Source organism: Vipera ursinii (assembly GCF_947247035.1).
Source record: "Vipera ursinii genome assembly, chromosome: 2".
NCBI lineage: Eukaryota > Metazoa > Chordata > Lepidosauria > Squamata > Viperidae > Vipera > Vipera ursinii.
In genome coordinates this window covers 292264645-292288331 of record NC_139513.1, presented here as the reverse complement: position 1 = coordinate 292288331, position 23687 = coordinate 292264645, and the positions used below count along the sequence as shown (strand labels likewise).

General features: G+C 47.4%; 2 protein-coding genes and 1 long non-coding RNA gene across 3 annotated transcripts in view; 2 read left to right on the top strand and 1 right to left on the bottom strand.

Annotated features, from left to right (window-relative positions):
* The window catches only part of LOC310635708, a 172240-nt gene extending 149260 nt beyond the window's left edge, over positions 1 to 22980 (top strand). Inside the window, exon 2 of the long non-coding RNA XR_014491486.1 lies at positions 22849 to 22980. This is a non-coding gene — a long non-coding RNA (uncharacterized lncRNA). The remainder of the gene's footprint in view (positions 1 to 22848) is intronic.
* LOC310635662 (ribonuclease inhibitor-like) overlaps positions 1 to 23687 on the bottom strand; it is an 80012-nt gene that overhangs the window by 4308 nt on the left and 52017 nt on the right.
* Positions 1605 to 22980, top strand: LOC310635699 (NACHT, LRR and PYD domains-containing protein 3-like). Its single transcript, XM_083354924.1, is given in 8 exon segments — positions 1605 to 1670; positions 13018 to 14904; positions 14906 to 15148; positions 16430 to 16600; positions 16914 to 17084; positions 20296 to 20442; positions 20444 to 20461; positions 21969 to 22980. Coding segments are annotated over 7 exon segments (2037 nt in total). The 5' UTR covers positions 1605 to 1670; positions 13018 to 13747; the 3' UTR covers positions 22099 to 22980.

Sequence of the window (23687 nt, the reverse complement as noted above, 5' to 3'; positions counted from 1 at the left end):
GGCCGCAACCAAAATGGCGCCCAAGAGGCTTCCTCAGCGCGAATGATGGACCACGCATGCGCTACAACGCAGAGTGAGGGGAAAGACTCGCGCCTGCGCAAAGAGGGAGGGACGCCCTTTTCTTCCTATTGGCCAGAGCTGCTGTGGGTGGAACTCTCTCTTCTGGAACGACCCGGTCGCGTGGCTTTAGATTGGCCCTTTTATGACTTGTGGACTTCAACTCCCAGAAATCCTCAGCCAGGATGCTTTAAGTAAAGGCACGCGACGTGGGCGTTCCGGAAGAGAGTTCCGCCCACAGCAGCTCTGGCCAATAGGAAGAAAAGGGCGGCTGTTCCACTGGGAAAGGGAAGATCCTTAGCACCGAGCTTGGCTGTTTCCTTGCAGACATTTCATATCCCATTGAGATAACACCAGTGCTAGGAAGGAGGGAGGAGGGGGGGCAATATCTTTTCTGGCACCCACTTTTATCAGGCACTACCTGGCACCTTCCATGCTGCTCCTCCTGGCATGACCCCAGCCCTGGCACTCAACCGGGCAAACAGCTCCTGGCTGCCTTTTGGCATCTCCCTCCAGAGACAAAGGTCAGCCATCTTCGGCTGGACCCCGCAGGGAACACCTGGCATCGCTCCCCCCCCCCAGAAAAATCTGGCCTTCCCCCCTGCCCCCCCCGGCTTCTTCACCCAGCAGCCATCTCCCTTGCCCTCCTACCCACGTCAGGGCTTAGCCTGAGTGCCGGGTGAAGGCTACAGCCATCGGCAGTCCGGGGTTCAAGGTCCGGCCCAGACCCAGACAAGGGGTCAGTTCTGTAACCGGATGAGCCTCTTTCAGAACTGGCTTGCTCGACCCAACCGGGCCTTCCTGCTCCAGCCAACTTTGTCCCTTGTCCCAAGGCACGCCCTTCCCCTCCCTCCTGTGGTCAAAGAAGTCAAGATGGCCGCTCGGCCTTACAGGGGATCCCCAGAGGGCTGAGCGGGTTCCGCGGGGGGGGGGGCTTCGCTCAAGGGGGACCTCCAGGGCCAAGTGGCCTCTTTGCAGGGCTAGGCAAAGGCAACCCATGTTCCACAGCTGGGCCCCTTCGCAGGCAAATGGGCCAAGAGTCCTGGATGCTCCATCTCTTCTTCTCCTCCTCCACCCCTCTTCCTCTTCCTCCTCCTCTTCTCCTCTTCCTCCTCCTCCTCAGCAAACCCCACTCCCTTCTGACCTTGATGATGTTACCTAGTGGGGCCATGAAACGTCTGCAACCCAGCTCAGAGAGCACCCATAGTTCTCCTCCTCCACCCCCTCCCTCCTCCTCCGGGCCCACCAGAGCTCTGCACATGCTCCAAAACACCCTGCCCTGCAAAGCCAGCTCCCGGGGGACACGAGCAGCGAAGCGGACACCGCTACGCTACGCATCCTCCGGCTCGGGCCGGCCTGGGTCGGAAGGCTGGCCTGCGATCGCATCCCCGGCGCGGGGCTGCTTCCCAGGCGCGTTCACACGACCAGCGGCGGCTCACGTGCAGAGAGGGGGAGCCGGCGCGGGCGGCCAATCAGCGCTCCCCGGGCCCGCCCGCAGCCAATGGCACGCAGGGGCGGGGATCAGCGGCGGCGCCCCAGACCCGGCCCAGCCTGGCCAGGCGAGCCGAGGCGGCGGCGGCGGCGGCTTCCCGAGTCGGCGGCCGGTGGCTCCCGTAAGTAGGCGGGGCTGGGACGCGGAGAGTGGCGAGCGTGCCTCTGAGCCAGTGCAGAGGGCGCGGGGCGGAGGATCGGGCCCTTTCTCGGCCGGAACCCGCAGCTGCCGAGCCCCGAAGCGGCGGTCTTTCCCGGGGGGGGGAGCCTCGCAGATAGACTATCCCTGCTGCTGGAGGCTCGCTCGGCCCCTTCCCGGGGGCGGGGGAGGGGGGAAAGGTGCTGGCTGGGAAGCCTCGGCGTGGAGTGGGGCTCGCATTGCAGTCGCGACTGCGGGAGGGTCCCGGTGCCCTGGCGGGGCACGACTTCTGGACCTCGGGGTGTCCCTCCTGCAAGGTCGAGCCGGGCCGGGACGCTTCGCTTCGGGCCGGAAAGCGAATCGGGGCTCAAAGTTGTGCCAAGTTTCTCAGCTGTTAAAAAAAAGGAAGGAAGGAAGAAAAGGGGGGGCGGTTCCTCTTTGCGCCTAGATCCACTCTGGGATTTCGGGACACCCCCCCCCCCCCAACCCGGGTTGTTTCCTCGGGACCCTTTGGAGAGGGGAGGGGGTCAGCGGCTTCTTCCACAATGCTTCCAGCTGGGATTTCCTCGTGGTCTCCCATCCCTCGCTGGCCTGAGGCTGGGAGAAGGAAGCGAGGTAGGGGTGGCACAGCCCTTCTGATCCCGGCGCCAAGGGGCCCCGCCTGCCCCGGGAACATTTCGGAAATTCTGCCCCAAATCGCATCCTAGAAGGAGTCCCCTGGCAGTACTTCACACATGTAGAAGACTTGCAGGTATCACAGAGATGGCAAAGGGGCCTTTTGAGGCTTTAGGCTTTTCTAGAACTCCTTTTGAAGTTACTAGTCCACAAGCAAACCTCCTACATCTCTCTCTCTCTCTCTCTCACACACACACACACACACACACACACACACACACTGTTAGGTTCGAATAGACATCCACACCTGAGGTTTAATGCAAGAACGTTTATTAACACACGCATAAGTCAACTGGCAATTAACCGTTTAACTCCCCTTTATATAGTCTGCTACATTCAAACAGTGGCCAATCCCCAGCCCGGAAACTCCCGCCTAAATTGCATCAGCCAATAATTGCACTCAGAGTTTCCCGCTTCTAGGAAGGCCCAATTAATTAGTCTACAGACACAGCACCCCTTCCCCCCCACTAATGTTATTTATTAACATAGTCTTTTAAATATAATGGTGGCTTTTGAACTCTGGCAGGGTATCTATTACTCTTGTTGGCAACAGTCTCATTTGCTGTCTGGCCATTGGCAATTGACCCAGGTGTTTGGGCCATGGTCTCTGATGACACAATGTTAGTGTTTTGTTGTTGTTGTTGAGTTTGTTGTTGTTGTACTGGACCTCTATGAGCTACACTTGAGCTACCCACTGGAAACAACTCCCAATCATCGTTTCCCTGCTGAGGCACAGTGTTTGGTAGCCTGGTTTGCGTTTCTACTCCTACCTCTCCGTACCCATTAGTTGTTGAGCTAGTGTGGTCAGGATTGAATGTGACATCCTGAGCCTGTGTGTATTGACCCACATCATTTTGCACAATTTCTGGGGCCCTTTTCCTTAATTGGTCGATATGTCTCTTAATTACTCTATTCCCTTCCCCCTCAATAGTGTAAGATAATGGCCCCGTGACATCAATGACCGCTCCCGGTACCCATTTGTCTCCCGGACCATAGTTTCTGGCCCAAACTAAGTCCCCAATGTTGAGAGACCGGGTTGGTATAGCCGCCTCAGCTTCTGTGGGTAGTCTATCAGGGTGAAGTCTGTCCAGCTTTGTTGTTAATCTTCTTCCCCACCTCATTTCAGCCGGGCTCTTTCCTGTAGCTGTGCACGGTGTAGTATGCTGTGACAGAAGGAATTGTGCCAATCTCTGTTGCCAGTTGCCGCGGATGATTCGTTTCAGAGCGTCTTTTGTTGTTCGGACGTTGCGTTCAGCCAAGCCATTGGTGGACGGGTGAAAGGGTGCCGAAGTCGTGTGCCTAATCCAATTGGCCTTGAGGAAATCCTGAAATTCAGCAGAGGTGAATTGGGGCCCATTGTCAGAGACAATCACGTCAGGTAACCCGTGGGTGGCAAAGAGGCCCCTTAAATCCTGAATTGTTTTAGCTGAAGACATAGATTTGACAGGCACAACCTCCAACCACCGGAAAAAGCTGTCCACCACAACTAGGAATGTTAGGCCTTGAAATGGCCCTGCAAAGTAAATATGAATGCGTGACCATGGATTCCTAGCCGCCTCCCACTTGTGAGTTGTTGTGTGAGCCTGTTCCGGCCTAGATCGTTGACGTAGATAACACCCAGCTACGCACTCTTCAATTGCTGTGTCTAACCCGTTGTTGTTAGCTGCGAAGTCGTGTCCGACTCATCGCGACCCTATTGACAACGTTCCTCCAGGCCTTCCTGTCTTCCACCATCTTCTGGAGTCCATTTAAGCTCACGCCTACTGCTTCAGTGACTCCATCCAGCCACCTCATTCTCTGTCGTCCCCTTCTTCTATTGCCCTCGATCTTTCCCAGCATTAGGCTCTTCTCCAGTGAGTCCTTCTTTCTCATTAGGTGGCCAAAGTATTTGAGTTTTAACTTCAGGATCTGGCCTTCTAAAGAGCAGTCAGGGTTGATCTCTTCTAGGACTGACCGGTTTGATCGCCTTGCAGTCCAAGGGACTCGCAGGAGTCTTCTCCAGCACCACAGTTCAAAGGCCTCAATTCTTTGGTGCTCAGCCTTTCTTATGGTCCAACTTTCACTGCCATACATTGCAACTGGGAAGACCATAGCCTTGACTATACGCACTTTTGTCGACAGGGTGATGTCTCTGCTTTTTAGTGTGCTGTCTAGATTTGCCATGGCTTTCCTCCCCAGGAGCAAGCGTCTTTTAATTTCTTGGCTACAGTCCCCATCTGCAGTGATCTTGGAGCCCAGGAAAACAAAATCTGTCACTACCTCCATTTCTTCCCCATCTATTTGCCAGGAATTGAGAGGGCCAGATGCCATGATCTTGGTTTTCTTAATGTTAAGTTTCAACCCAACTTTTGCACTCTCCTTCTTCACCCGCAACAAGAGGCTCTTTAGTTCTTCTTCACTTTCTGCCATTAGAGTGGTATCATCTGCGTATCTTAGGTTGTTGATATTTCTTCCAGCAATCTTAATTCCAATTTTTGATTCATCTAGCCCTGCCTTTCTCATGATGTGCTCTGCATATAAGTTAAATAGGCAGGGCGACAGTATACAGCCTTGCCGGACTCCTTTCCCAATTTTGAACCAATCAGTGGTTCCGTGTCCAGTTCTCACTGTTGCTTCTTGACCCGCATATAGGTTTCTCAAGAGACAAATAAGATGGTCTGGTACTCCCATCTCTTTAAGAACTTGCACAGTTTGTTATGATCCACACAATCAAAGGCTTTAGCATAGTCAATGAAGCAGAAGTAGATGTTTTTCTGGAACTCCCTAGCTTTCTCCATGATCCAGCGTATGTTAGCAATTTGATCTCTAGTTCCTCTGCCTCTTCGAAATCCTGCCTGTACTTCTGGTAGTTCTCGATCCACATACTGCTGAAGTCTAGCTTGTAGGATTTTAAGCATGACTTTACTAGCATGAGAAATGAGTGCAATGGTGCGATAGTTTGAACATTCTTTGGCACTGCCTTTCTTTGGAATTGGAATGTAAACTGATCTTTTCCAATCCTGTGGCCACTGTTGAGTTTTCCAAATTTGCTGGCAAATTGAGTGTAGCACTTTTACTGCACTGTCTTTTAAGATTTTGAATAGCTCAGCTGGAATACTGTCACCTCCACTAGCTTTGTTGTTGCTCAGCTTTTCTAAGGCCCACTTCACTTCACATTCTAGGATGTCTGGCTCGAGGTCAGTGACCACCTCATTGTGATTATCAGGGACGTTAAGCTCATTCTTGTATAGTTCTTCTGTGTAATTTTGCCACCTCTTCTTAATCTCTTCTGCCTCTGTTAGGTCCCTGCCATTTTGGTCCTTTATCATGCCCATTTTTGCATGGAATGTTCCCTTCATCTCTCCAATTTTCTTGAAAAGATCTCTGGTCCTCCCTATTCTATTGTTTTCTTCTATTTCTTTGCACTGTTCATTTAAGAAGGCATTCTTATCTCTTCTAGCTATTCTCTGGAATTCTGCATTCAATTGGGCATATCTATGTTTTTCTCCCTTGCCTTTTGCTTTCCTCCTTTCCTCAGCTATTTGCAAAGCTTCCTCAGACAGCCATTTTGCTTTCTTGCAAACCCAGGCCACCACAAATGGCTTCTAGCTAGAGCCTTCATGTGTACAATACCCGGGTGACCTTCGTGTAATTCAGCTAATACTGACTTTCTATGAGTCTCAGGGATCACCACTCGGCTGCCCCACAACAAGCATCCCAAATGAGATGATAATTCATCTTTTCTCCTAAAATAAGGTGTGAATTTAGGGTCTGGATTTTTATTGGGCCATCCCCCCTGAACCCATGCTGCAATTCTGTTAAGTATTAGATCTTTCTTAGTGGCCACTGCAATGTCCTTTGCAGTTAATGGGCACTCAGGTATTTCGTGTAATGACAAAATCTGGCCCGCTGGAGCAGGATCCCCCTCAGTGTCAGTTAGGGGCAATCTGCTTAAAGCATCTGCATGGCCCATTTCCTTGCCTGGTCTATGTTTTAGGGAGAACGAGTATGCTGACAGGAATATAGACCACCTAAGCATCCTAGGGGACATGATCTGAGGTGTCTGCTTATCAGTAGTAAACAATCCCAATAAGGGTTTATGGTCAGTGTAAATGGTAAAGTTCCTACCATAAAGGTAATCATGGAACTTTTTTACACCTGCCACTATTGCTAAGGCTTCCCTGTCAATTTGGGCATAATTTCTTTCAGCTTTTGTAAGCGTTCTAGAATAATATGCAATTGGCTTTTGTTGACCCTTGTCATCCATATGGCTGATGACAGCCCCAACACCATAAGGTGAAGCATCACACGCTAAATAAATTGGCTTATTTTCAATAAAGTGTGTAACAGTGGAATGGCTAGACAAAATGTCCTTTAACGTTTGAAAACTGATTCTATGTTTTTCCTGCCATTGCCAAGGAGTTTTCTTGTCTAAAAGCCTATGTAATGGTTCAGCAATAGCAGCTTTATGTGGTAAAAATGTATGATAAAAATTAACTAATCCTAAAAAGGCTTGTAATTCAGCCTTGTTCTTTGGTTCAGGTGCCAATTTAATTGCTTTAATTTTTTCAGTTGTTGGGTGAATGCCCTTCTCATCAATTGTAAACCCCAAAAATTCTGTTGATTTAACTCCAGTAAAACATTTTTCCCTTTTTAATTTAAGTCCTGCAGCTCTAAATTTCCCCAATACCTGTTCCAACCGGTCAGCTAAGATTTCTTCAGTTTTTCCAGCAATCAGGACATCATCAAAGTAAGGGCATACACCAGGTATGCCCTTTAAGGTCCTCTCCATCACCTCCTGAAAGATGCCTGGAGCTGCTGCAATTCCAAATTGAAGCCTGTGAACTCAAAACGCCCCCTTGTGGGTAACAATCGTTTGGGCCTCGGCGGCTTCCTTAGACACGGTAAGCTGTAAATACGCCTGCGCCAAGTCGAGCTTGGCAAAGATGGCGCCGTCCTGGATCGTCGCGAGGACCTGCTTCACTGTTGGGACCGGGTAAGCGTGTTTTTCATTCCTAAATTTAGAGTGGCTTTATAATTGGCACAAATCCTCACATGCCCATTAGGTTTAAGGGGTGTGACGATTGGTGTCTCCCACAGGCCTCCCTCGACTGGTTCTAGCACGCCTTGGCCTACAAGCTTATCAAGCTCGGCCTCGATTTTTTGTTTAAGGGCAAAAGGCACCCTCCGGGCCTTCAATCTAATAGGCTTTACTGCGGGGTCCAAATTAAAATTGATGGGGGGGGGCTTTATATTTACCTAAAGATCCATCAAATACGTCTGCGAATTCGTCGCAAACAGATTTGAGGGTCTTACTTTGAATTGTATTTATTCCCCCTACCCAAATTCCTAAAGCAGGGAACCAATTAAGGCCTACTAAACTAGTTCTTTGGCCCTCGGTCACTAACAGGTCCAATGACCCATTGAACCCCTTATAAATAACCCTAATGGTGATTTTTCCCTTAATGTTTATGGGGGATTTTTGGAAATCGGCTAACTGGATTCCGGTCGGTTTAAGTGGAATTTTGTGACCACTTTTCCGTTCAATGTACTTCAAGGTTTCGCATGAAATTATTGATACTGAGGCCCCTGAATCTACCTCCATTTTGCAGGGTATTCCTTGCAATTGAACTACAATTTTTAATTTAGGCCTCAGTATGTGATTTATTTTTTGTTGTACTATGTGGTTGACTCTCGCCCCCACCCCGCGGTTGGATTGTCGTGCCCTAGGTCTAGGGGTCTCTATGCCACGATCCCAGGGGGTTACGTTACCTTCGGCCCAGACGTCCATTTCGTGGATTCGGTTGTCTCGCGTCCGGTTGCAGCAAATGGCCTGGATGTGGCCGGTCTTTCCACACGATCTGCATTTTGCTGTGCGGAATCTGCAAGTTGATCTGGGGTGGTTACCCCCACAGCTACCACATCTAGTGTCCAAGTCTCTCGGTCTGGGCTGGCTGTCCCGTGGTAATCTTTGTGCTGCTTGTGGCTGTTGTCTTCGGGCCTGGTCTGGTACTTCGGTGCGCTGTGGTCTGGCTGCCATTTTACCGAGTCGTCTGGAGATCTCAGCTATGTCGGCCTCCCATTGCTGGTCCACCTCCCCGCTGTCCACATGGCTTTCAAGATTGATTTCGGCTGCAGAGCCCATGCTGTTTTGGGGGGGGTCTCGCGTTCCCGTTGATTCATAAGTCAATAACTCATCGAGGACTTCCTGCAGATCTCCCGTGGGCTTAGCGATGATTCGATTTTGTAGATTCTCGTCCCGCAAGCCGAGCACCACTCAATCTCGGATCCTGATTTCGAGGTTGTCATATTTGCACCTCAAAGCCGCCTCTCTCACCGCTGCCACGAACTGTGTAATCGATTCGCCAGGTCTTTGATTCCTTTTTTCAAAAAATCCGTCTCCAAAATAATTCAGACCTTTTTGGCGTGAAGTGAACCTTCAATTTTGCCAATAAGTCTGCATACGAGACGCTGGACACCGGCAGCGGTTGACACAGGCCAACGGCAATCCGATACACAGGCGTACCGCTAATGGTCAAAAGAGCCGCGGCTTTCTTTCTGTCGTCCGTAATGCCGTTTACTAACAGGAACCCTTCAACCTGGCCAACATATTCTTCCCAGTCTTCTGGAAATCGCGGATCAAACTCTTTCAGCGAGCCGACTTGTGCCATTATTAGATTTATTCGGCAGCGTCGTACTTTGGTTGACTGCGTTCAAATCTTCCCGCCTTGCGCACAGCTGATTTCGCCGTTCCTTCACTGATCCGCCGTCTATCCCACCTTCGTCGCCAATTGTTAGGTTCGAATAGACGATCCACACCGTGAGGTTTAATGCAAGAACGTTTATTAACACACGCATAAGTCAACTGGCAATTAACCGTTTAACTCCCCTTTATATAGTCTGCTACATTCAAACAGTGGCCAATCCCCAGCCCGGAAACTCCCGCCTAAATTGCATCAGCCAATAATTGCACTCAGAGTTTCCCGCTTCTAGGAAGGCCCAATTAATTAGTCTACAGACACAACACACACCTCTTTTGTTTCCTTAAAGTTACAGGTTGCATTCTGGATGAGGCGGGCAAAGCAAGAGTCCTGGCTCCCATCATTTCCTACCCTGATAGCGCTCAAATGTACCCCATATGGTTGTCGTGCGATGGGGGAGGGGCTGAACTATCCTTGGTGGATGCCACAAGTGCCACTCTGTGTGTGTGTGTGTGTGTCTTTCTGTATGTGTCTTTTGTGAGATCTGCTGGAGCAGCTTAGTAGAAAGTCTGTGCAGTTGTACTGGAAATATAGCTAGTCCCTGACGTAACAATCATTCGTTTAGTGACCATTCAGTCACAACAGCACTGAAGAAAGTGACTTATGACCAGTTTCACGCTTATGACCGTTGCAGCATCCCCGTGCTCACGGGATCAAAATACAGACGCTTGGCGACTGACTCGTACTTATGATGGCTGCGGTGTCCCGGGGGTCATGTGATCAAAATTCAGACGCTTGGCGACTGACTCGTACTTATGACGGCTGCGGTGTCCCGGGGTCATGTGACCCCCATCTGACCAGCAAAGAATGGGGAAGCCAGATTCACTTAAGAATTGTGTTACTAGCTTAACAGCTGCAGTGATTCGCTCAATTGTGGTCGTAGGTTGAAGACTAGAATTTATTTGCGGGGTTTTCTGGGTTGAGGTGGACCAGAAAACTGTGGAAGCTCAAGATTAGGAGAGCCTTTCCCCTGGAAATAAGCTTCAGAGTTGTTTTCCCAGGTCGTGGGAGGTAGTGAGTTTGAGTTGATCCCGCTTGCAGTGGTACATGCAATTGAAAAATAGCAAATCCTAACTCCAAGACCCAACCATGTAAAAAAGCATTTTTAAAATTGGTTTCCCATCCTATGCAATCTGGGATCTCTCGATGCCTTACACATGCAATAAAGTCGAGCATCAAAAGGCCACCACGGTAAGCTAACAAATTAAAAAAATAGATTTATTTCTGAGCCAGCATGGGCCAATGTTTCTCAAACTTGGCAACCTGAAGATGTTTGAACTTCAACTCCCAGAATTCCCTAGCCAACACTGCTTTCCCATTAACTTCGCAAAAGGGGATCACATGACCCCGGGACACCATCATAACCCTGGAAAGGAATGTTTGGTGCTTGAAATCATATAGCTTCTTGCGAGAAGAGAAGGTTGTTCAAACATGGTTTCAATATACTCAGTTACGGGCCAGGTGGAAAGAAGACCAGAAAATTGGATTTGCAACGATTGATGAAAATTTGATAAAGCAAATTAGAAATCAGGGACCTGCACACATTAAACGGATATATCTTGCATTGATAGAGATTGATTCAGAAACAGAGCTTGTTAAGGACTGTATGATAAAATGGGCCCAAAATATCCAGGAAGTTATTACAATGGACATGTGGGAGAAGATTTGGGTGAGGAATGTGAAATTTACTCAAGCTCAAAATTTAAGAGAGAATTTTTATAAGATGTTTTATAGATGGCATTTAGATCCTAAAAAGCTTGCAAGTATGTACCCGAATTATCAGCCTAAGTGTTGGAGGTGCGGGGTTGAAGATGCAACATATTTTCACATATGGTGGACATGTAAAAAGGTTAAGGCCTTTTGGATTAAAATCTGGTGGAATATACAGAAGATTTTTAAAAGGAGGATAAAGTTTTGTCCGCAATTTTTTTTGTTGGGAATAATTGTTGATGCTACAGTGGTGGACTCTAAGTTGATGCTGAATTTAGTTACGGCAGCAAGACTTTTGATAGGACAATATTGGAAGAAAGAGGAGCTGCCGACCATAGAAGAATGGACTTTAAAGGTTTCCGACCTGGCAGAGATGGCGAAGATATCGGCTTATTTGAAAGATTATTCGCAAGAACGTTATATTATGGAATGGAGAAAGTGGATTGAGTTTATCCAGAATAAGTATAGGGTTAAGAAGTTTTATCTAGCATTCGAATAAGTCTTCTTTCGTGTTTTTTCTTTTCTTTTCCTATTTTCTTTTTTATATATATTTAATAATGTTAAGTTTTGTTTGTTCTTATATAAGTTAGAGAGTGATGGATTTTAGAATTTATGGTTGTTAGTATATGGTTGCTTATGATTGCTTTTATATATATATACCTTGTATTTAGCTCTGGGAAGTCCGGGGGGGGGAGGGGGGTGGGGGGGAGGTAGGGGAGGGAAGAGGGAGGGGAGAAGGGGGGAGGTAAGGGGGGAGGGAAGAGGGAGGGGGGAGGTAGGGAGGGGAGGGTGGAGGGGGATGGGGGTTTTTAATGGAAAATTGTATTGTAAAACTTTTCAATAAAAAAAAAAAAGAATTGTGTTACTAGCTTAACAGCTGCAGTGATTCGCTCAATTGTGGTCGTAGGTTGAAGACTAGAATTTATTTGCGGGGTTTTCTGGGTTGAGGTGGACCAGAAAACTGTGGAAGCTCAAGATTAGGAGAGCCTTTCCCCTGGAAATAAGCTTCAGAGTTGTTTTCCCAGGTCGTGGGAGGTAGTGAGTTTGAGTTGATCCCGCTTGCAGTGGTACATGCAATTGAAAAATAGCAAATCCTAACTCCAAGACCCAACCATGTAAAAAAGCATTTTTAAAATTGGTTTCCCATCCTATGCAATCTGGGATCTCTCGATGCCTTACACATGCAATAAAGTCGAGCATCAAAAGGCCACCACGGTAAGCTAACAAATTAAAAAAATAGATTTATTTCTGAGCCAGCATGGGCCAATGTTTCTCAAACTTGGCAACCTGAAGATGTTTGAACTTCAACTCCCAGAATTCCCTAGCCAACACTGCTTCCCCATTAACTTCGCAAAAGGGGATCACATGACCCCGGGACACCATCATAACCCTGGGGCTGCTACAGTGGTCATGTGAAAAATGGCCATAAACCACTTTTTTCAGTGCCGTTGTAAATTTGAACAGTCGCTAAACAAATGGTCGTAAGTTGAGGACTAGCTGTGTTTTTCCAAGATTGGACTTACAAGTCTCTTTTAAACAAACCAACTACCCAGATTATCTGACCTGGTTTTCCCTTTCCCCACCCCCTGTCGAAACAATTTGGACCTTAGCTTAGAAAGTACAGGTAGTCCTCGACTTACAGCCGACTGAGTCCAACACCTCTGTTGTTAAGTGAGACATTTCTCAAGTGAGTTTTGCCCCATTTTACAACCCTCCTTGCCACAGTTGTTAAAATGAATTATTTTGGTTGTTATGTTAGTGACAAAGTTGTCAGAAAGTCACAAAAGGGGATCACCTGACCCTGGGACAGTACTTATGAATCAGCTGCCAAGCATCTGAATTTTGATCACATGACCATGGGGATGCTGCAATGGTTGTGAAAGTGTGGAAAATGGTCATAAGTCATTGTTCCCAGTGCCGTTATAACTTCAATGGTCACTAAATGAACTGTTGTAAAATTTATTTATTTATTTTTTATTTTAATTCCATTTATATCCCGCCCTTCTCTGAAGACTCAGGGCGGCTTACAAGCTTAGCAGTAGCCTTCATTCTATGTATATGCCTGCTTATTAGGGTTTTCACACACCCCACAAGCGGCATTATTACAAAGTCAGCTTATTGCCCCCAACAATCTGGGTCCTCAGGGGAACCTCTTTTATTTCTGCCACTGAACTACAAATGCTTTCTTTTGATGTGTTTCTTTAGATCGCAAGAAGAAATATAAGAGGCACATCCAACAGGTTTTTCAAAATCTTCCTAAACTGGGCCCACACCCCAATCCAAGAGTGACCTTGCAAGAGACCTATGTAGATCTTCTTCTGAAGAGGAGACCAGATCTGCCCCAAACAGGTCATGAGATTATGGCTGTGCAGAGAAAGTACTGGGAGATGAAGACCCATCTAGAAGGTGGCCCGAACGTTGATCTGGAGAATTTTATTTCATCCAGATCCTGAAGGAGAAAACTCCAAAACTCTTTTGATAAGGAATTTGTTGTGCAGAGGTCTCCTTGTGCTACCAAAGAGTTGCACAGACAAGGAAGGGTACTGAGAGCAGTAAAAGTCACACAAGAATGCACTGAGTTATAAAAACAAAAAGTAGTTTACTTTTGAGGTGGTGTAAAAACAAAAATGCACAGTCAAAAATAAACAGTCCAAGTCATAAACAATAGCAACAGTCCAATGAGTAATCCAAACTACAAAGTCTTCTTACCGGTCCAGAGGTCAATACACAGTTCAGGTTACAACAGTAGTAAACCAACAGCAGAGCAAAAAATAGTAACAGTAGAGATCAGTGAATTCAGAGAGAGAGAGAAGCTACATTCCTAGCTTCCTCTTATGGCCATGAGAACACTTACACACCCATTGGCCAATTAATTCTTAAAGACATAGCATTATGGTTAATATATTTTCAACCCAACATTGTAGGCTAGCACCATATGCCTAACATGTTGCTTGGACCTTCTGGGGTAGGAAAAACCACAGCCACGTGGAAGTTCATGTTGGACTGGGCATCAGATTATCTATGGCAGACCAAGTTTGATTACGCCTTTTATATCTCTTGCGATGCGCTCCGCTGTGTCACCAAGTTTATGAGTGCAACGGAGATGATCCTCAACAATTGTCCTTCAGGAATGGTATCCATGGAGGATGTTTTGGCCAACCAAGACAACCTCCTCCTCATTGATGATGGTTTGGAGGACCTGAAGCTCTCTCATGTCCCAGTTGATGGGCTGGACAAGGATCCCCATCAAAAGCAAGAGGTGGTGAAGCTGTTGATGGGTCTGCTCAAGAAAAAGATCTTTCCGAAGGGTCACCTCCTGGTGACCACAAGGCCCATGGGTGTACGCTCAATGTTGAAGTATCTGAGCTCACCACTCTTGGTGGAGGTGTTGGGTTTTCCTCCTGTGCACAGGAAAGAATATTTTCATCGCTTCTTTCAAAACATGGAACAAGCCAACCAGATCTTTGAACTGGTTCAAAGAAATGAAACTCTTTTCAGTCTGTGCTTTCTCCCTGCAACCTGTTGGGTCATTGGCTCCATTTTTCAACAAAACCCACAGACAGAACTTCTTCAAGGTATCCCAGAAACTGCAACACTCACCGAAATTCACCTGCATCTCCTCCTGAGTTTCTTGGGTACCTTTTCCAGGCAAAGTCACCTGGAAGACCTGTGCTGTCTAGCAAAAGATGGGATGATCTGCGGAACAATGGTCTTCCGTGAAGAAGAGCTAAAGGAACGTGTCTTGGATTACTTGACTTCAGACTCTCCTTCTGCAAATAAGAAAGTTTTCCTCCAAGATGTTCAGGTGGGAACCTTGTACAGGTTCACCCACTTGAGTTTTCAGGAGTTCCTTGCTGCCTTGTTCTACTTGTTGGACACTGAAGAGACCACCAGAACACCTTACCAAGACTTGAGTGAGATATTTGGTGATAAGAAGAACAGCAACAGATACCTCATGTTGATCCATTTTCTCTACGGCTTGTCCAATGTGGAAAGGATGAGTGTCCTTCAAGAATCGTGGTCCTTCAAGATATCCACCACTAAGGTTTGTCCAGAATTGCTAAGGTGGGTGGATCAAGAAGCCAAGGCTCACTCATTGTATTTATGAAATGAAGGACACCGTCTTTGCCCAGAGAACAATGAAACATATCCACAATATGGATCTCAGAACACAACTTTTGACCAAGCTGGACTTTGAAGCTTTATCATTTTGCCTGTCAGCTGCTGAGACTTTGAATTCAGGTCAGCTCTCTGGCTATGAGTTTAGACCTCAAAGATTCCAACAACTTTTACCAGGATTCTTGAAATCTTCAGAGATCCAGAAAGGTTTGGGGAGGTGCGCGCGCACTCGGAATGGGCAGCTTCCTCAAAGAGCGGCACTGCTGCCCCTTCGCGCGGAGGTCCACGCGCATCTCTCCAAAGGTTTGGGGAGGTGCACGCGCACCTCTCGGAATGGGCAGGGGCACCGCTCTTTGAGGAAGCTGCCGCGGCCCGTCTGCAAAGCTGCCGAAAGCGGCAGCTTTGCAGACGGGCCGCGGCAGCTTCCTCAAAGAGCGGCACCGCTGCCCGTTCGCGCGGAGGTACGCGCGCACCTCCCCAAAGGTTTGGGGAGGTGCGCGCGCACCTCCGGTCGTTCGGAGAGGTGCGCGCGCACCTCTCGGAATGGGCAGGGGCGCCGCTCTTTGAGGAGGCTGCCGCGGCCCGTCTGCAAAGCTGCCGAAAGCGGCAGCTTTGCAGACGGGCCGTCGCCGTCGGGCAACCGGGAACCGGTTCCATCTCACTTTTAAAAAAATGGCAGCCGCGTGCGTCCGCGCATGCGCAAAAAACCGTTTTGCGCATGCACAAAACATTTTTTGCGCATGCGCGTGCATGGACACACGCACGCGGCTCCCACTTTTTTTAATTTGTGATGGAACCGGTTCCCAGTGGCTCTTTTCCTTTTTTAGGTTGCCGACCCCTGTTCTAGTCCAACCCCCTGCTCAGGCAGGAGACCCTACCATTTCAGATAAATGGTTGACCAATTTCTTTTTTAAAACCTCCATTGATTGAGCATGCACAACATCTAGTGCTGTGGTGGCGAACCTATGGCATGCGTGCCACACCTAGCACGCAGAGCCCTCTCTGTGGGCACGCATGCCATCGCCCTAGTCCTAGGCCTTCAGCTCTGCTACCGTGTGCAAAAAAAAAGGTTCAGTCAATCAATCAATCAATTTCAACTTCTTGCGGGGAAAAAAAGATCTCGCAAAGTTGGAATTGATTGAACTTTTTAGTCCCACCCAGTCTGCCATTACCTCCACAGCCACGCCCATCCAATGGGCCACGCCCATCCAATGGGCCACGCCCATCCAATGGGCCACGCCCACCCGGCACCCGACGATAACATAAATGGGCTTTGGGTTGCAGTTTGGGCACTCAGTCTCTAAAAGGTTCGCCATCACTGTTCTAGTGGTAAGTCATTCCGCTAGTTAACTGTTCTCACTGTTAGGAAGTTTATCCTTAGTTCTGACTATCTTCTCTTCTTGATTAGTTTCCATCTGTTGCTTCTAGTTCTGCCTGCAGATTGTGTGTCTACCAATTTCCTCCATAATTATGTTTATGTGCCTCCTGATTTCCACAGGTTGAACCACTGTGGCCTCTCCCCCACTGCCTGCAAAGACTTGACACCCATCGCAATGACCAACACAAGGCTGACCAGTCTGGACTTGGGTGAGAATCCCTTGGAGGAGGCAGGGGTCTCCTACTTGTGTGAATGGCTTCTTCAGCCCACCTGCCAACTTCAAAGTCTCAGGTGAGCAGCCTGGGATGGTATAAAGCGGGGGTCTTCAAACATGACCCTTTTGTGACTTGTGGACTTCAACTCCCAGAATTCCTCAGCCAGGCTAAGCTTGTAAGCCGCCCTGAGTCTTTGGAGAAGGGCGGGATATAAATGGAATTAAAATAAATAAAAATAAATAAAATAAGAAAGGGCCAAGTTTGAAGACCCCTGGTACAAGGACTTGGGCAAAGGGTGGAGTAGACCTCCAGGATCCCTTCAAGCCCTAGGATTCTATGATTCTATAACCCCGGTACAAATCCCCCCCCCCTTTCTCTGTCTCCTACAGGCTCTACTCCTGCAACCTCACGGCCGCCATCTGCCAGCTCCTTTCACAGGTCCTGGAATCCAGACATTCTCTTCTGGAGCTCAATCTGGGGGCGAACCCCCTGGGTGATGGGGGAGCAAAGCTGCTGTGCCAAGGGCTAAAGCACCCCTCTTCTGGGCTGCAGAGACTCATGTAAGTGGGGTGAGGGATTTCCTGATCTGAGCCCCTGGTTTTCCCCACAGCTTTTGGAACCGGTTGGCAGCTGGGCACGGGGAGGCCAGTTTACACCCCACCCCCAATTTCTCCTTCAGCCACCACCAAGAGCAGCAGAGGGAGTAGGGAAGTGACCAGGACATTCTTCTCCCAGGAAATTTCTCAAGCTTGTTTCAGAAGGAAAAGGTTCATTCCAGAGCAGAAACGGAAATGAAAAGAAAAAAAAGCATCCTGAATTTTAATTCTGAAAATGAAAAGAAATTTATTAGAAGATTAAAAGGTTGGGGGAAGATTTGCCTCCTGGTTGGATCCCCTGAGCAAATGGCAAAGTCACTGGCTGACTTTGGGCCAATCGCCAGGAGACAGTGAGTTCTAGTCCCACCTTATCCATGTTGAAGGAAAAGTCTTCAACGTGGTTCAGTCCAAGCCGGGAATAAACAACATGGCGACTGCTTTAGAAAGAAGGTTGCAGTTTATTGAAGAGGAGAGCCAGACAGAAAGATGGCTCTGGCAGAAAAGAGAAAAAAGGGGTGAGCACATGTAGGGAGTGGGTTTTTATACCCTCTGGAGCCTTTTGTTTGGAGTTGTTTCCTGTTCCTGTTTTGAGGCTTTGCATTTCCTGTGTCATGTATTTTGACCTGTGTCCCTTTGGCCTCTGTGAGTTAATCCTATTATGTCCTGTCTTAGAGTTTGGGTGGGGTATGTAGATTTTAGGTGTCTTTGTCTTCTTAATCTTCTAGCTCCAACCTTCCTGAATGGCTTACACCTGCATTTCTACAGAGCTGGTTTCTGCTTGGGGGAGGGAGACTTGAGGCTATTAAGAGAAAAACTGGGCATTCTTTTCTGCCTCTTTAAGATCCTTTGAGGAAATATATTTTTTCTGCCCTTTGAATATTTCCTTCTGTGGGGGGCTTACTTCCCACACCCATGAAAGCCGGTTGGGTGATTTTGGGCCAATCAGCAGGAGATTGAGACTTCTAGCCCACCTTAAGCATGACAGGCAGCTGGGTAACTTTAGACCAGCCACCAGGAGATGGCGAGTTCTAGTCCTGCCTTGGGCACAAGAGCCAGCTGGATGACTTTGGGAAAATAGGAGGAGGAAGGTATGTTGCATATGCTCACTGCCTTATTTGTAAAATTAATAAAGGTGAGAAGCAAAACTAAATAACTATTTTTAATCAAATTTATATGCTGCCCATCTCACTGTCCAAGATGACTCTGGGCAGCTTACAATATTTGCATCCTGCACACGCCCTCTGGCAATGCCTTCATCCTTGGTCCTTCGCTGCTGTCTCAACTAGACTTATAATAACCATCCTACAGAGCATGTAGCTGGTTGTGTGAATGTCACAGTTGTGCTTCTTGGAGACCTTTGCATGAGTCGGAAGTAGGAAAACACCCAAACAGGCACCCTTGCCCTCAGATATCACCAGCAATTCCCTTCTTTCTGTTTGCAGTGGGGAAAGTGGCAAAAAAAACGATCATGCGATCACGGTGTGTTTGGTAACCAGCCATAAATACAAGCTGATTGCCAGAGCACTCAGCAGAATAACAGAGTTGGAAGGGACCTTGGAGGTCTTCTACTCCAACCCACTGCTCAAGCAGGAGATCTTATACCATTCCAGACAAATGACTGTCCAGTCTCTTCTTGAAAGCTTCGAGTGATGGAGCACCCACAACTTCTGAAGGCAAGCCCTTCCACTGTTTAATTCATAACAGACTTGGAAGGGACCTTGGAGGTCTTCTAGTCCAACCCCTGTTCAGGCAGGAAACTCGATACCAGGGGTGTCAAACTGCCAGCCCGCGGGCCGGTTTCATCATACAGAAACCGCGCCCACCCCACTATCAGCAATGGAAAAAAGATCACGATACGTCGTGACACATTGTGTGATGTGGCTAGTCTGACACCCCTGCTCTATACCATTTCAGACAAGTGGCTTGTCAAGGTAATTATAATTTAGCAGCTGACCAGCAGAAGTGTTATATACAGTAGAGTGAGTCAGCAGAGTATTTGGGGGTAGTATCCCTTTAAGAGACAGTGTCTGAGGAGAATTGCAGTTGGAATCTTGAGCGGTTTGTATATAACAGGAGTTAGGCCACCTTGGCTCTTTTATGACTCGTGGACTTCAACTCCCAGAATTCCTGAGCCAGCATGGCTCAGCTTGGAAACCTTTCCCTTTCCCCTCAGCATAGCTGGCTCAGGAATTCTGGGAGTTGAAGTCCATGAGTCATAAAAAAGCCAAGGTTGTCCACCCCTGGATAACTATCTTGTATTCTGTATGCTCCCTGAATGTTGTTGTTTCATGTTATATATTACACCACAATTCTTTGAACAAACCACTGTCAGATATTTGTGCTCCCGTGTTATCACAAGAAGAAAATGAGAAAAAGGCTGTGATAATTTACATTTTAAACAACATGGTTATCCAATCTCTTCTTGAAAACCTCCAGTGATGGAGCAACCACAACTTCTGGTGGCAAGCCATTCCACTGGTTAATTGTTCTGTCAGGATATTTCTCTTTAGTTCCAGGCTGCTTCTCTCCTTGATAAGTTTCCATCCGTTGCTCCTTGTCCTGCCTTCAGGTGCTTTGGAAAATAGCTTGACTAAGATCACAATCTGGGTTTCTGGAATGGCTGGAACTCTGAGGGCCACTCCTAACCACCATCCATTCAGCACCATCCTAACTTGGGACCGTCGCTAAACAAATGTTTGTAGGTTGAGAACCAGAACAGGCAGTCCACGACTTATGACAACAAAATTTCTGTTGCTAAGTGAGACATTTGTTAAGTGAATTTTGCCTGATTTGATGACTTCTCTTGCATTATTTGTTAAGCGAATCACGGCAGTTGTTAAGTTAGGAACATGGTGGTTAAGCGAATCTTGCTTCCCCATGGACTTTGCTTGTCAAAAGGTCACAAAAGGGGATCACATGACCCGAGACATTGCAATTGTCCTAAGTATGAACCGGTTGCCAAGCATCCGTATTTTGTTCACATGACCATGTGGATGTTGCAATGGTCTTAAGTGTGAAAAAAACGGTCCTAAGTCACTGTTTTCAGTGCCGTTGTAACTTTGAACGGTCACTAAATGAGCTGTTGTAAGTCAAGGACTATCTGTAGCGAGGAAGGCTTTTCTGATCTCCCAAGCATGATGGGGTCACAGGTGTCCTTGTCTTTCTTCTCTTGCAGTTTACACTCCTGTGGCATGACAGCCCTTGCCTGTGAAAACCTGGCCTCTGTTTTGGAGACCAGCCAGACCCTCTTGGAGCTGAACCTGGGCGATAACAGCCTGGGAGATAAAGGAATCAGGCAGCTGTGCCAGAAGTTGATACAAAGGCAAGCTTCAAAAGTTGACGTAAGTGTACAGTTTGTCCAGGGACCTGTGAAAATAGTTTGACACCCCCCCCCTCGTCTTTGTAGCGGCCCCTCAAATATTGGAATATTGCTATCCATATGATAAATAATAAATAATTATAAAAAAATAATAGAGCTGGAAGGGGCTCCCAAGGTCCCTTCCAACTCTGTTATCATTGGGAATGGTACATTTAGCTTGTCTTTCTTTTTATTTTCTTTTTTTGAGTGGATCTTGGTCAACGACCAAAATAAAGTCCTTTGAGCTTTGAGTGGGAACAGAGGTGACATCCTTGCCATCTTAAGTTGACTGTCATCTTCCAGCCCAGATTCGTTGAATTTCCCAGTCTGCCAAAAGCTGCTGTGAAAAATAAAGATGATTTAATCTCTACATAATGTTTTGTCAAGAGGTCTCCCAACCACCTGGCCGGTGGGCAACACCCATATCAGCTTCCAAAACAAGGCCATGTGGCTCATGAATTTATGCCATAATTTGCTCAAAAGGCTGACCTCTTTCGACATATCTCTCAGCAGAATAGATAAGATAACCTTTATTGTCATTTTTTTTACTGTGGGCATAACGGCACACATCAAAAATAAAATTTAGTTGCCCGCTCTCAAAGTCAAACACATACATGACACACACCTAAACCATACTATATACGACCTACACCCCTACATATACAGAACAATAAGATATTAAATACTATCCATCTTGAATATATAACGGAAGGAGGAAGCTTGAGAGTTCACAAGGTTAATGCTGTACGGAATGAAACTATGGCTGAATCTGGATGTTCTGCTGCGGATACCACAAAGTCTCCTCCTAGAAGGTAACAAGGAAAACAGGTCGCGAAGAGGATGAGTAGTGTCCCAGATAATCTTACGGGCCGTGCTCAAACAACGCTTCTGTGCTATGTCCTGGATGGGAGGGAGGGAACTGCCAATGATCTTTTTGGCCATCCTCACCACTCTCTGCACCGCCTTCCTGTCTGAAGCAGTGAGGCTTCCAAACCAGACTGTGATGCTGCATGAAAGGATGCTCTCGATCGTTCCCCCTGTAGAAAGTGGTCAGGACAGAGGAAGGAAGATGAGCAACAGAGTGACAGAATAACAGAACAGAAACAGACTAACAGACTAACAGAGTTGGAAGGGACCTTGGAGCTCTTCTAGTCTAACCCTCTCCTCAGGAATAAGCCCTATACCTTTCCAGACAAATGGCTGTCCAATCTCTTTTTGAAAACCTCGAGTGATGGAGCACTCACAACTTCTGGAGGCAAGTAGTTCCACTGATTAATTGTCCTCCCTGTCAGGAAACTTCTTAGTTCCAAGATGTTTTTCTCCTTGATTCGTTTCATTCCGTTGCTTCTTGTCCTGCCTTCAGGTGCTTTGGAGAATAGCTTGACCCTCAACTCCCTGCAGAGCTGCTGATGAGCAGAGATTTGCAAGCCAATTGGTGTTCTTGAGAGTGTCCCAATTCTGATGCTTTGCTTTGTTTCTCCTCCTTCCAGACTTACCATGAAATTGTTAAACCAAAACACGAAGTGGAAATTGAAGGTAGTTTGTGAGAAGAATCCTGGCTTAGTTCTGACTTCCTACTATCCTCCGGATTTTCCCCGCTTCCCAGGTGATGAAGAGTAAAGGTGGAGTTCACACCTGCTTTCCTTGGGCCCCTCAAGGATTGGAAGGTTGGCGCGATGGGTAGTAGATCTGGAAACCTTCAAAGGCCAGCTCAGCTCAGCTCAGCTTTTGCATTACATGTTGCATCGCAGTCATACATCTGATTCACATGCCTGGCTATGAGGCTTATGGTAGCCCTCTGGACTTAGAGCAAGTGGGACTTGGCCATGTGGAAGATCTTTTCAACTGGGATCCCCTTCAGGGATCCATCCCTTCCATAATCCCCAACTAGCATGTCAGAAGAATATCCTGCTCCGGTTTGAGCCAGGATTTGCATAAGAATGACACCGGAGTCACTGCTTGAAGAAGAAGTAGTATATTCAACAAAGATGACTGGAGGACGAGTTAAAACATATGAAGAAAAAGTTGCGGGAATTGGGTATGCCTAGTTTAATGAAAAGAAGGACCTGGAGCAACATGATAGCCGTATTCCAGTGTTTGAGAGGTTGCCACAAAGATGAGGGGTTCAACCTATTCCCCAACGCACCAGAAGGCAACACAAAACCAAGGGATGGAAACCAATCAAGGAGAGATTCAACCTAGAACTAAAGAGGAATTTCTTGACAGTGAGAACAATTACCGTATTTTTCGGACCATAAGACGCACCTGACCATAAGACGCACCCAGTTTTTAGAGCAGGAAAACAAGAAAAAAAATATTCTGAACCAAATAGTACCGGTATACTAGGAAGGAAGGAGGGGAGAGAGAGAGAGAAGGAGGGAAGGAAGGAAGGGAGAGAGAGAGTGAAAGGAAGGAAGGAAGAAAGGAAGGAAGAGAGAGAGAGAGTGAAAGGAAGGAAGGAAGGAAAGGATAGAAGAAAAAAGAGAGAAAGGAAGGAAGAAAGGAAGGAAGAGAGAGAGAGTGGAAGGAAGGAAGGAAGAAAGAAAGAAAGAAAGAAAGAAGAGAAAGAAAGAAAGAAATAAAGAAAGAAAAAGAAACAAAAAGAAAGAAAGACACTTGCACTCATAGAGAACATCACAGGACTGGTGGCCAGTGTAGCAGCAAATTTACCGGTAGTCTGTGTTTTGCGTATAACAATGGGCTCTGCAGCTGAGGTAAAATAAAGTCAAGATGGAGGACACCCCTTAATACATGGGGATACAAAAAAAAAAGGCCAGGTCTCCACAAGTTGCAGCTGGAAAGATAGCAGCAGACGCGATCCGTCCACCGCCCCTCCTGCTCTTTTCCACTGGGAGCCTGCAAACGTGTGAATTACCAGCAGCTCTCCTCGAATGACCAGTTCTCCCGCCACACAAGAACAACCTTCACAATTCTTTCTCTACGCACCCCGCCCTCGCCGCGTCGGGAACCTGCATTTCTATTGGCTGATCAGCAGCTCAGCATGCCGGCTTCCCCACCCTCACCCTCCACCCAGTTAGGTTGCGTGTCTCTGTGCACGTGTATACACAGCAGGGCTGCGTTGAGAGCCGAGGAAGGAGGAGAGGCAAGGAATGTGTGGGGAGGGGGGGCGAAGTGCTGGGGGGGGAGAAAGGAAGAAAAGATGCATTAGAAAAGTATTTGCCGCCCTTCCTCCACCCAGCCAGGATGAG